This window comes from Tupaia chinensis, unplaced genomic scaffold (genome assembly GCF_000334495.1).
Source record: "Tupaia chinensis unplaced genomic scaffold, TupChi_1.0 Scaffold000117_2, whole genome shotgun sequence".
NCBI classification, from domain to species: domain Eukaryota; kingdom Metazoa; phylum Chordata; class Mammalia; order Scandentia; family Tupaiidae; genus Tupaia; species Tupaia belangeri.
This window is the reverse complement of record NW_006159583.1, coordinates 5,664,081-5,677,443: the sequence shown is the minus strand read 5'-3', so window position 1 is coordinate 5,677,443 and position 13,363 is coordinate 5,664,081. Positions and strand designations below refer to the sequence as shown.

The 13,363-nt window shown below is 38.5% G+C and overlaps 1 protein-coding gene and 2 pseudogenes across 1 annotated transcript; all 3 read right to left on the bottom strand.

Annotated features, from left to right (window-relative positions):
• Positions 1-491: 491 nt before the first annotated feature.
• LOC102486114 (trace amine-associated receptor 8) lies at positions 492-1,469 on the bottom strand. Its single transcript, XM_014586192.1, has one exon. It carries the CDS (start codon positions 1,467-1,469, stop codon positions 492-494), a length of 978 nt encoding a protein of 325 aa, XP_014441678.1.
• Positions 1,470-1,706: 237 nt separating this feature from the next.
• On the bottom strand, positions 1,707-1,866 carry LOC114007063 (uncharacterized; annotated as a pseudogene).
• A 2,363-nt stretch (positions 1,867-4,229) lies between these two features.
• LOC102489431 (high mobility group protein B1-like) lies at positions 4,230-9,008 on the bottom strand (annotated as a pseudogene).
• Positions 9,009-13,363: the final 4,355 nt, after the last annotated feature.

Below are 13,363 nucleotides of genomic sequence, written 5' to 3'. Positions count from 1 at the left end.
TTGCTTAAGCCATGTAATCCATGGTGCCTTGTTTTGGTAACCTTAGAAACAAATACAGTGTCATAAAAATCAAGAAACGAATGACCATTTGAAGATAATTGAGAGAAGAGCATAAAAGAGAAGATGATTAGAGATTGCACATTCTAAATGAGATTCAACATTCAGGAAATTGGAAGAAACAAGACCATATGGTAAGGATGTATACAAAACATTTCGACAGGTGACATATAGAAACCACATTCTCATTTAGTATTTGGTGCAGTAAATATCTTGAAAATGATTTAATGGCTTAGTCCTCTTCTGACATTTTCCTGACTAATTTGAAAAATAATGTATTTGATAATTTGTAAAGGCTTTATTAATTTCTTATATTTGATTTCATCAGAAATATAAATGTCCATAATTTTCTCTAGTTAATACTTACACTTACTCTGAAAATAAACTAATGGTTGATGAACTATTCTTTAAAATTTTTCCACTTAAAATAAGCTTTATGGCTTTCCTGAACCGGCTGTCCTGAACCAAGGATAAAATAAAGCATAAATCAAAGGATTCATGGCTGAGTTATAATAAGCAATCCAACAGCAAATCTCGTAAATATAGGCAGGTGTTATGAAGCCCATATAAGCATCAATTAACGCATCAATTGTGTACGGTAACCATGAAATCATGAAGGCTAGCACTGTGACCCCCAGGGTTTTCGCTGCTTTTCTCTCTCTCTTCGCCACTCTAGCTTTGTAACTCTCTGAAGATGATTCTGTTTTGCTACCAGTAGTTTCAATTTTTATAGCTTGCTGCTTAGCTATAAGAAAAATCTTACTGTAAAGAATTACCATCACAAGGGTTGGTATGAAGAATAACAGAAAATCTATCAAAATCCAGTCTTGATTCACCACAATCTGACAGCCACCTACACAGCTGAGAGCACTTACTAGATCTTCCATCCCGTCGTCACTGACCCCCGTGTAGAACACGGCCCCACTGTACAGAATGGGCAGGACCCAGGAGATGCTGATGCACATTCCAGACACAGGCACTGTGAACTTAGTTGGATAGGCCAGAGGGTCAGTAACAGCAATGTACCTGTCAATGGAAATGAAGCACAAGTGGAAGAGGGAAGCGAAGCAAAATGCCACATCAAAGCAAATGTGAAGAGTACAAAATTGGGCTCCAAAGTACCAGCAGCTCTCCACAGACCTGACCATACTGAAGGGCATCACAGTCATTCCCACCAAGAAATCAGCACAGGCCAGAGAGGCAATTAAGAAATTGGCAGGAGAATGCAGCTGCTTGAAATGCAGAACCGAAGTCATCACCAAAAGGTTTCCAAACAGAGCCAGCAAAGACCCAAAGCCAAACACGGTGTACAGAATCACGCGAGATCCAGGCGAATAGGCAACTTTAATGCAAGATCCATTCACATTCTCATAGCAGAGCTGCACGGCAGGCTGGGAGATATTGCTGGCCATGCTTCTGCTGTTTGATGCCTGCTGTGTGTCTGCTCCTTCCTGGAGTAGGAAATGATCATTTTGAACCTTGAAAATCAAAAAGACAAAACTACATATCTAAATGACTACTTTTACATATTGTCTCACCTTTTTTGTCATTTCAATTACAAAGTAAATAATCTTTTTAAATGAAAAACTTAAAATAATCATTCTCTTTTTCTTAAGTCAAATGATTATTTCTGTGACTATGACTAAATCTCATTGTTAACCATGAGCAAAACTAGTATAAATTTCCTGAGATTAGAAATCATATTATTAATTACCTGAATAAGTGAAGAAATTTAACTTAAATACCTACTCCTTTACACTTGTGAAGCTCTTCCTACACTTGATCTTAGCCAAAAGGCCAAGAAGCGATGTGAAGTTCTTTCTTTCAAGAGATATTCACATGCAATGTTATTGCACTTTTGAGAAATCACCTTTTAATAGTCTTCTCCTCCAAATGTCCTCAAAGTCAGCCAATCAACCTCACCCATTATAATTCCTTACAAGGAATTCCCTAAGTGTAAGGTGCTAATCATGAAAGGAAATTTACTTTGGATGATTGCAATTAGTAAGTTATTCTATGAAACATTTTTTTCCTGTGTCCTGCTGCCTTGGAAAAACACATATAATTTTCACAACCAAGAGATTTATGTTCACAACCATTCCCAAATAGTCTAACCCAGAATTGGACAAAAATATTACCTATTCCCTCTTTTAAAAAACTGCCTATAGGATTTTCAGTACTCAGGACAAAATTGAAAGGCTAGAATATTTGTTAATAAACATGGAAAAAGTTGTTATTAAAGGTAATAAAGTCTAAATCTTTGTCCTGTCTTGACCTGTCCTAGTGCTGTATATATGCTATATAATGTCCCTCTCCCTTGGGTACAGAAGTATTCTCAGAGTGTGTCTGTAAGCTCTGCCCTGCAACTCAGTATGCACACAGCTCATTCTCTGACAACTGCTAAGCAAATATGCAGGGGAGCCAGAATGAGGGCAAGGAAGCTGAGACACACATCTGCCCTTCTCATAGACCTGTTACATCAAGCAAATGTAGACCAGTTTCCACCAAGGAATTGCAACCTCCAGACCAGGAAAAATTTGAGACCTGGATTGATGTTGGCAGGTATCTTAGCCCCATTGAGCAACACATCAAAGCTATTTTGGCCACAGCAGGCTTGGATGGGGACAAGAGCCTATGTCCTAAGACTGTGGAGGGGGCCCACCACAGCTCTCCTCATGCATTCTTCATAGAGGCCTCAGCCAGGCTGGGCAGAGGTGGCAGTAACTACTGGTCCAGGTGAGAAGGGAGAAGTAGGGAAGAGCCTGAAGTGCCAGGGAATGGAGGAGCATGTGTGAGGACCCTTTGCAGGGAGAAGGGGACATGGTAAAGTGCAGAATCACAGGAGACTCAAGGTTCCTGGACAACAAAACCTGCTCTTTGTACTTTCAATGGAAAAAAATAAGAAACAAGACAACATTAAATCCGAGCATCAAGGCTCTGAGCTTCTTTTTTAGTCTCATGCTCATGAAAATATCCTGCTTACTTCTTTTCAGATTCGAAATGATCTTTTTACAACAACAGCTCAAGTAGAGTAAAAAATCATTTCAGATGGTGTTAACTGCAAAACTACCCATTGAGAAGGTGTGGGAGCTGAGGACCAGGTCGTTTTGACAACAGTCTCCCCTGTGCAGTACTGCAGTCTGGGTAATTTATAATGAACAGAAAATTTTGGGGGCTCACCATCATGCAGGCTGAGAAGTCCAATATCAAGGGGCCATATCTGGAAAGTACCTTCTTAATTTATTAAAATATTATAGAAAGCATCGTATGAGCAAGAGCGAGACAAACGAACTCAACTTTATAATGTGCCCACTCTAGGAATAACAGCATTAGTCCATTAAATTGGTTGATTTTTACATCCTTCTGTTTTAGAGCACATGGATCGCAACCCTGTATTCATTATTGGAAGTATTTAATAAGTGTTCACAGAAGCAAAGGCCAATAGATTAGTCTTAACACAAGAGCGGTAGTTGACAGAAGAGTGAAGGCATTTAATTTTTAGAATAAAGGTTTACCAATACATATTTTAAAAAGCCAGAAGAGTATATTGATCAAGGAATGAAAGTGGTAAAATTAGATTTCTTCCTAATGTATTTGAAAGGCCACTAAAAAAAGAATGAAGAGCACTGAAATATAGTAAAGGCTAGAAGTATTTTTTGAAACCAGAGATTAATTCTGTTTTGTCAGATATTTAAAATTCTATGGTTTTCACTTTGTTATCATTTTTTTCCATTGTATTTACTTAGTAGCATTCAGAATGTCAACAAAACAGCTGCAAGTTTTTTTCCTTCAATTAGAGTGGTATTCAGTTGACAGAATAGCAATTATTTCATATAAGCTGCATCAGAGACAACTGAAGGTGAAAAACCTACCATCTCCATATATAACTAATTGGTACTGTGCACCAATAAGAACCTGCTTTAAATTTCCATGCCAGTTTACAACCCCCATACTGTACCAGGCAAAGTGAGTGGCCATTGAAGATACCATGTGGACAGGACTATCTAAAGACACATACTGTAGTGTGTTAACTACACAATAAAAGATACTAGAGAGTTTGAAAACAAATCTCACACACCCTTACATTTTAATTTTTTTCTTAAAATGGAGTGAGTTGTGTATAGGGTGGTTAAATATTTTATAGACAAGGAAAAAACTGCACTAGAATCAACTTATTCATCATCATCTTCTTCATCTTCATCCTCTTCATCTTTCTTTTTTTCTCAACTTTTTTCATCTCCCATGTCTTCCTCCTCCTCCTTCTTCTTCTTGCTATTTTCAGCCTTGACAACTCCCTTTTTTACTGCATCAGGCTTTCCTTTAGCTCTGTATGGAGCAATATCCTTTTCATATTTTTCCTCCCACTCAGCAGCCTTCTCATAAGGCTGTTTATCACTTGCAGCAGTGTTATTCCTTATCTCTCCCAGCTTCTTTGCAACCTCATCAATGGATAGGCCAGGATGCTCTCCTTTGATTTGTGGGCGATATTCAGAACAGAACAAGGAAAAGGTCGAAGGAGGCCTCTTAAGTGCATTGGGATACTTGAACTTCCTTTTTGTTTTCCCTTTAGGAGGGATATTGGTTTTCATTACTCTTTCACAAGGGGCCTTGTCCACCTTTGCCATATCTTCAAACTTTCCTTTCTCTTTAGCAGACATGGTTTCCCACCTCTCTGAGCACTTCTTAGAAAACTCTGAGAAGTTGATTGAAGCCTAAGAGTGCTTCTTTTTTGTGCTCCTTCCAGTAAGTTTGCACAAAGAATGCCTATGATGACATTTTGCCTCTTCGCTTCTTAGGATGTGCTTTGCCTGTGTTTAGTTCTCTTTCCTCCACGAGTCACAGAGTCACCCAGCACCCGTCCGGCTTTCACTTGCCCCGGCGTTGTCTCTATGGAGCTCAATATACTGCAATGGCTGTGAAAGCAGGAGCCAGACCTAGCTTTGTTATCTTTAAAATACGAAGGATGATTATTCTATAGCTAGAAAAGTGGGTTTCACTGCTGGGATCCAGCCTTGGTGGGGATGGGGATGGGTTGACTCATCGGAGGTGGCGCAGGAAAGGAAGACTAAGGCCTCGGTGCCTTTTCATGCACGTCCTGAGTCGGACACTCCTCAGAGATCGCTCTCTGTAGCATGACAACTGCTAGGAATCATTGTGCCTTTTTATTGAAAATGCGATACATGCAAGGAAATGGGTGAGGGGCTATGTGTTCTAATTATCAGTTCATAAAGTTTTAACAATAGGGAACATAGGTTCCATTCAGGGTTGGATTAAGGGTGGGTCTATTGCAGTTCTGCAATTCTTCGTTTGATGTAGGTGGGTCTTCATGGAATGTAGTTTCGGGAAAGCAGCTCCAGCAAGCTGAGATAATTATCAGCTAATGTGGCGGCAGCCATCTTGTGATTACTGAGTGTGTAGCTGAGAAAAGAAAATCTCAAGTATAGATATTAGTTCTTATGGATCTCAATAAAGAATGGAACTTATATAATTTTATAGGGATTTAAAACTTAATTCAAGGAATCCTAATATATTTTAAAGGGGCGAAACTATTGTTCACTTGGTAAGGGCGGGGACAGCTTTTTCAACTGGTGGTAAAGTGACTAACAAGTTAATGAAGAACTTTAAGGTGGGTTTGTGGCATACTTAAGTATTCTATTGTGCTTGTGGCACCACTGTTATGTATTTTGTTAGAACATTAGCTACTGTGGGGCCAGAGTGTCCTGGGCCAGTTCTGGCCTAAAAGGTTATTTTTAAGCTTATGTTAAATGTGTCTTGAAGGGCCTTCCAAAGGTCAGGAAGATTTCTGCCTAGATGTGACTTCAGCACACCCTCTATTGTGACCACAGGGATGAAGCATTGTAATTAACAGTAGGTGGTCAGGGCAAAGGGGAGTGGTCAGGGGACTTTCGGGAAATCTTATATACTCAGGATGTATAAGAGAGCTGTGTAATTCGTTTAAAGTAGTACATCAGAGAGTCAGAGGGGAGTTGCTTCCCAGCAAGGCTACCGCAGACTCTACAGCATACAACAAGCGGCCTTGCTGAGTCGATCCAAGCTTTGCTCATAGGTCCGGGGGGCTTACAGCAGCAGCCTTGCCAACATGCTGAGTCGACCAATGCTGTGCTCAAAGGTCAAAGGCTTGAGACAGATCCTGGGGCCCCACCGGGTCAGACTCCTCCATTTCACAATCCATTGAATTCAAAATGAATGGATGTTATTCCTTGTCTGAACCAAATAAGGGTGGATAAAGCAATAGAAGGAGTCTAGGGTGCCTTTAATCATTGAAAAATCACATAAAAATAAGAGAATATCTCACTAGTAAGGAATAATCATAGTAACAATAGCTCAAGAAAGGTTTACAAATTCAAAGCATGTGTATAATTAGCCAGGAAAAGTTATGTTCTAATACATTATGTTGTTTTACATGAAATTATAAAAATATGCTGCAGGTAGATACTGAAAAGATACACTCCTTAAGTTAAAATAAAGAAACAAAATCAATTCAATGTTCAGATCAGAACTGTGATATGTCAATGCCACTTTCAATTTCAATATATTTATTTTATCAGAAACATTCAAGTAACAGAGATAAATTACAAAGTAAAACACTGAAATACACATTGTGTTAAATGCCAGTTTAATGCAGCTGGCAGACATCAGTGACTTGACCTAAATGGAAAGGTTTGGAAATGGAGAATTAGGCCTGGAGGAACTAGAAACATGCTGGTGTCCTCCACCGTTAGCTCACCCCTCCTATTAGGGTGACAAAGTCCTCATTGCTCCCCATCAGTGTGGTTACTTTCACCCTTGCCACAGAAGCTGTCGGTGTTTCAGCCCCATATTCTCAACTGACTGCTGCAGTGAACACGAGCTTCATTTACTTCCTCCTGCAGGTCCCAGAACTTGTTGGCAGATGTCTTTCTTTTGCCCCCAGAGTGCATTTTGAAACCCACAGGGTAAGTGGGAAGATCTAGGCACGAGGACAGTTCTTGGCAGCAGCTCTCATTCGGTGATCAGAAAGTTGATGTGTAAATCCTCTAGCTTCATGACCAAATAGGTAGGATGACTCTGCATCGTGAACTTTACTTACATTGGTGGCCTGTCATCCCCATGGTGGACCTTGCACTGGATGCTTTTCTTGCTCCTCTCACTTTCCCATACCAATGCTGGCAGTTACTTCCCTTCCCCAAGAAACCTCATTCATTGAAATATTTGTCTTAGGGTCTACTCTTGGATAATCCAAACTATGTTAACCTTTTCCACTCATCTTGGTTGATGGCTTGTTGCTTAGTAGAACTTTTTATGTTTAAACTTTTAGCAAGAGTGTAATGACTCTCTTCAGGGACAGAGAGAAAGACAGAGAGAGAGAGTTGGAGGGCGAAGCACCTCTTGATGCAACAGGATCTAGCCACAAATATTTCTCTTTCATTTCTCCATCCTGCTAAGATTTTGGACCAGTGTATTTTTCAAGTGGCAGGCTGGGATTCAAACCATGTAGGTGACCATGCAGGATATAGCTCTCTTAACCACTAGGTCACAGGACCAGCCCTTTAGGAAAATTTTTGAATATGTCGAATCTTATCCACTGTATTATAATTTAGTTCTCTTAACTTTTGCATAAGAGGTCAAGATGTAAACAAATAATGACAATGCAATGTGTGGATTCACACAGTGTGTATATTTGTGCATGTACATATATACAGTGTATATATATATGTACATCTACATATATATACATTTTACAAAATTATGGAAATGCATATTATGAAAAAGCTATGTATGGATTTCAAAATGTTTCTGCCTCAACATTAACCATACTTAAATTACATTTTTCCATAAACTTCTTGAGATATTCTTGTAGAATAGAATGGAATAACAACAAAATGGAAAAAGTAATTTTATACAAGTGTATGTTGGGAAGATTTATCAATAGATAAACCCTTGTGGGTTGGCGAAAGAGATTGAGTGTAAAAACAATGAAAGACTATCCAGAAGAGAGGCCACTGTGTGCAAAGGGTTGCAGAAGGGGAAGTCTAAGGTGTCATGAATCATTGAGAAGAAGTGCTAGCTGATGAGATGTACTATAAGAAGGCATATGGAATATAGGGACCAGTAAGTAGCATGGTGGTTAGGGTGATGGACTTCCACATGACTGACAATGGTTCAAGTCCTGGAACTGGTGGCTTTCTTTCTCAATCTCTCTCTCTCTCTCTTTCTTTCTTACTCCGGTGAGCACATGTAAATTTAAACATAATAATCATAATAACAAATAAAATTAAATAATTCTTTTTTAAGAAAGGAGTAATGCACACAGGGTTATGACTGATCCAATCTTCATTCATTTTGCCAAGCATCTTGGATTTATCTAAAGGTCAGTGAGCTGGAGAGAAGGACACAAAATACACTTAGTGGCAGGTACACATCTTATCTACTATACACTCAGGTGTGCTCTAATTATAACTGATTTTTCTGCAAGTCACTTAAATTTGTTTATGAGCTTGCATTCAACTGAAGTAAATCTCAGTAAATTTAAGGTTATGCCTTTTTCTTGTTTTTCTCTATGGTAGCCTCTTATTTCCAGCATCCTTATCTCTATATGATTATCTGTAGATGTTTTTTGTGGTCTGACTCCAGGAATGCATTTCTCTAACTCTCACAAGCACACTTAGCAATATTCTCCCTTTGAGAAGGGACGTGCTCCTTCCAGCCTGGTGAAGTCTCCTTTTTCAATACATTTGGCACAGTCACAGGTCTCTGTATCTTGTGACTGCAGCTGATGTGCTGAGCTCAGCCTTCCCACTGTTGCTTGGAAAAGTCATCGTGATTTTTGTTTGTTTGTTTGTTTGTCGAAGAGCACATTCGCTCATCTGAGAGAGATAATGAGAGTTAAAATGATAAATCACTCCTGCTTCTCCAGGGAAGATAGCCACACGGCAATCAATTGTCGTCATGGAATTTTGGGTATGCAAGCACGTACGTATGCCTGGAATGTTTATAAGACAAGTCTGGGACTCAAACTGCTTTTGGCAATTTGGGAGTCCAGTGCCTTGAACGCCATGCCATCTGCCAGTCCCTAAAAAAGTTCAGTTTTTAAAGTCATATCAAGTCTAAGATTTGGAATGTTAAAAATCATCTTTCATGTTCCCATACTTTCTAAATGCTGTGCTGGCAATCCATGGTTCTAAAAACCTCATTTTACTTTTGGCTCTTGTTCTTGTTTTTAAATTTCCTTTGCTAATTACCCTGTAACCATCCATGTAATGAAAAATTAAAAGAAGTTTTTTCAAGCAGAGTCCTTTGAAGTGCTCTCACATTTCTGAAATCGGCCATGAGTACTGAGAAGTCATTAGCGTCACCGAATATTATTACAGGGTCATGACTTAATTACTATATCCAGGGTTCTTAATCAGTATTTTAGTACAGATATTCATAGTATGAGACATTTGAAAAAAATACCAGATAGTCTTCCACATGTGTCAATAGTTGGGGTGTTTTTCAGAATATAAGTCAGTTCTCTGTACTAGGGAAAACTGGGATACTCTAAGATTCTGCGGAAGGGCTTTCTATCTAGTCATCTCTTGTTATGCTCTCTAACCTTTGTTACTTAAGGAATTTTTTTATTTTAATTTATGATAGCCAAGGCCCTCCATATCCATGACTCCCTATTCAAGGATTTATCTGAATATGGATCAAAAAATAATGGTTGCATTTGTACTGAGCATGTACAGGTGTTATTTATTTCCATGTCAGTTTTTTGTTCAGCAATACAGTCTAACAATTGTTTGCATAACCTTTATATGGCATTATGTATTATAAACTATTTAAAGTGTACTGGAAGATATGTTTAGGTTTTATGAAAATAATTTACCATCTTCTATAGTGACCTGAGCATACACAGATTTCGGTATTCTCAGGGAGGCAAAAGAGGAATGTCTTGGAAGTAACCACCCATGGATTCTGGCAGATGACCAATTAGCAAACACTTGAATTCATTTTCACTATGATACCTAACCATATGGTCCTGTGCGTAATAAATCTTGGGAATGACTTTTGATAGTTTCCACACTGTTGAAGGTAGAACATAATTAACTCTTCATGAGGCTGTAATGTGGAATAGTAGAAACCCTTCACAAGGCTATCTCACATGGACATTTCTGAGTTCACCTCCCTCAACACAAGTATTAATGAGCCAAGGCTAGGTGAAGCTGGAGGCAGATTGAAGACTCTTTTGTGGGTGCCTATTTTTCTTTCTCTCTCTCTTGTGCATGGAAGAAAGAATTAAATAAGGTGAAAATGCACTGGCGAGGAACCAACAGATGACATAATGGATATGCCGCTGGACACTCATGAAGTTGACTGCAGTTTGAGACCAGGACCTTGTGGCTTGAACTCGTTTCAGGCGTGTGTGCGTGCGTACCCGTGATCCCGAGAGAAGAATTAAGGAGAAGGGATTGTGACGTGGCCATCCCCCCTGAGGTGGGGTGATGTCTCTCTTTCAGTCTCTCTATCTCTTTCTGTCTTTCTGGCAAGCGCAAGAACTCTATAGCAAAAACCTCTCAAAAAATAAATGATGAAAGATAGTAGAGGATCTTAAAGACTTGCTGCAAAGCGTTCAAATATTTCAACAACATTAGGTGTAATTTCTAAGGCATTTTAGTTGCATTTAGATATGGTTGACTTGCTACAAAGCGTTCAAATATTTCAACATTAGGCGTAATTTTTAAGGCATTTTAGTTGCATTTAGATATGGTTCCTAAAATATACTAATCCAGTTGAAACTTAGTTTCATTAGATAAGAGTGCCCTTAAAAAAAAAAATACTCTTAAAGGGAAACACACAAAGCGATAAATCAAGCTCAAAGCTCAACCAGAACTGAGATATGTGAAATGGTACTATCAATTTTATTTTATATTTTCAACAAAAGCATTTTTCAGTGTATTCTAAAACCATTGGCAAAATAAATTTCAGTTGCAATCTCACAGATACAATCAATTTTTATATATTTATTATATCACAAATATTCAAATAAAAGAGCTACATTACAAAGTAAATACCCAAACTCAAAAGCACACACATTTGCACGAAAAAAAAACAACCCCCCCAAAAAAACACCAAAAAAACCCCCACAACGCCATATAATCTAGTCCTATTTTTCAAAACCATTTTTAAAACTCCCTCATGTACGTACATACATATATATGTATATATGCATATGAATGCTCCATATCACCTATAACATGTTGCAATCTGAGTTAGAGTTTTCTTTTTAGTCACAAATATATTTTGTTGTTGTCTTTCCTTGTCTGTTCACACAAAACCTCATAGCTCTTTATTTACTCCTTTCAGTTTATACATTTATTTCTTCCAAGAGACAGAAAGAGAAGGAGTCACTGCAACAGGGTCTTCCTACCATATCCCACCCTCAGCCTCAGCCTCAGGCAGGCAGGATCACGCACTGTTGCACACTCCTGGTGAGTACAGGGAAACTGCAGGACACGGACCCAGGACTTTCCCATGTGGCTTTGACAATGGGTTGTATTTCATTATCACACTGTCGCCATGCTGACCTTTAACATCTTATGGCATCATAATAATCCAGTACCTAGGTATAATATAATTTAAAGTAGCCCATAATGACATTGTTTTTCTCCAGCTGATAATTATTATTCAATAAATACTTTGTCATATTCGCTTATTTACCTGACTCTTTTTTTATGATCACTTATTGGACATAGAATATTTATCTTTTAATTTTTTTAAATAATTATTTCATTTAACTTTATTTATTTATTTTTATTTTATGAGAGAGGGACAGAGTAAGAGAAAGTGAGAAAGCAAGATACTAGTTCTGGGACTCGAACTGTAGTTTGCTGTGTGGAAGTACAACACACTTACCACCCTGCCACTTGCCATCCCCTTATCTTTTAATTATTTTTAATTGCCAGACGGCACCCACACTCTCTGTCTCTGGAGAGACAGATAGAAATAGAAAGAGACTGAGATAAGAGGTGAAGAAAAGAATAACTATCTTCCTCCATGGGGCATAGTCATACCACAGTCTCTTCTCTTCCTTTTGTTTGTCTTGTCCGGATTTGAGACATGCCCAGACATATATGCCCAGAGTGTTTTTCAAGATGCTGGGCCCAGGACTGAATTGCGGTTGGCCATATGGGATTTGGCTTCCTTAAACACTAGGTTATGGGGTCAGATTTCTTTTGAATTCTTGTAACAAATTTTTAATGCTCCTTAGGAAGGGTATATAAAATTGTATCCTCATGAAATGAATATGAGTGTGATAGACTCTTGTGAGAGTTTTGAATTCCTCACACTCTAATTATCATCATGTGTTATTAATCTTTTTAATATATGCCAACTTGACATATAATTTTTGACAGCACTTTTGATTACTTGTAATACTGCCATTTTAATGTATTTATTTACTTCTTTTTGGGTAAAATTTTCTGTTTTTTTTTGTGTGTGTGTGTGTGTGTGTGTGTGTACTGGGTATTGGTTTTGGTATTACTGTTTTATAAAAGACCTTTTATTTTTACAGCTATTAATCCTTTCTTCATATCATATGAGACCAATAGTTTTTCAAAGGTGTATTTTATTAACTTGGTGCTGTTTTCTCTTGAGGTTTAAAATTTTTAATTTGAAAGCATGACTCTATACAGGTTTTCTGCTAGGATTCTAGTAGCTAAAAAATATCAAAGCAATATGTTATTTAAAATTTTTAACATCTAGGGAACCAGCAGTTAGCATAATGGCTATGTCGCTGGACTTCCATGTAGTTGACCGCGGTTCGCACCCCGGACCCGGTGGCTTAAAAATCACGCCGGGCGTGTGTGCATGCGTGCCCAAGATCCCAAGAGGAGAATGGAGGAGAAGGGATTGCGGTGTGACCATCCCCCCTGGAAGGTGATTTCTCGCTTTCTGTCTCTCTGTCTCTCTCTGTCTGTCTGGCAAGCGCACACGCCCTATAGCGAAAATGTCTCCAAAAAAAAAAGAAAAATTTTAACATCTAGAAGGAATCAATTTTATTTTGTAAATGATATAAAGAAAAATAATCCACAATATTTTTTTCAGAAAACTATTGTTTTTTCTGGAAATTCATGACCCTATATATATTTTTTTGGGAGGGGGAGGGAGAGGTTTTTGCTATAGGGCGCGTGCACTCGCCAGACAGACTGGGAGAAACATAGAGACAGAAAGCAACAAAAAACACCTCAGGTGGGGAACCAGCAGTTAGCGTAATGGCTATGTCGCTGGACTCCCACGTAGTCGACCGCGGTTCGTGTCCCGGACC

What these genes read in the sequence shown, in the direction of transcription:
- LOC102486114 (XM_014586192.1), bottom strand. Translation starts at nt 1,469, where the DNA reads ATGGCCAGCAATATCTCCCAGCCTGCCGTGCAGCTCTGCTATGAGAAT.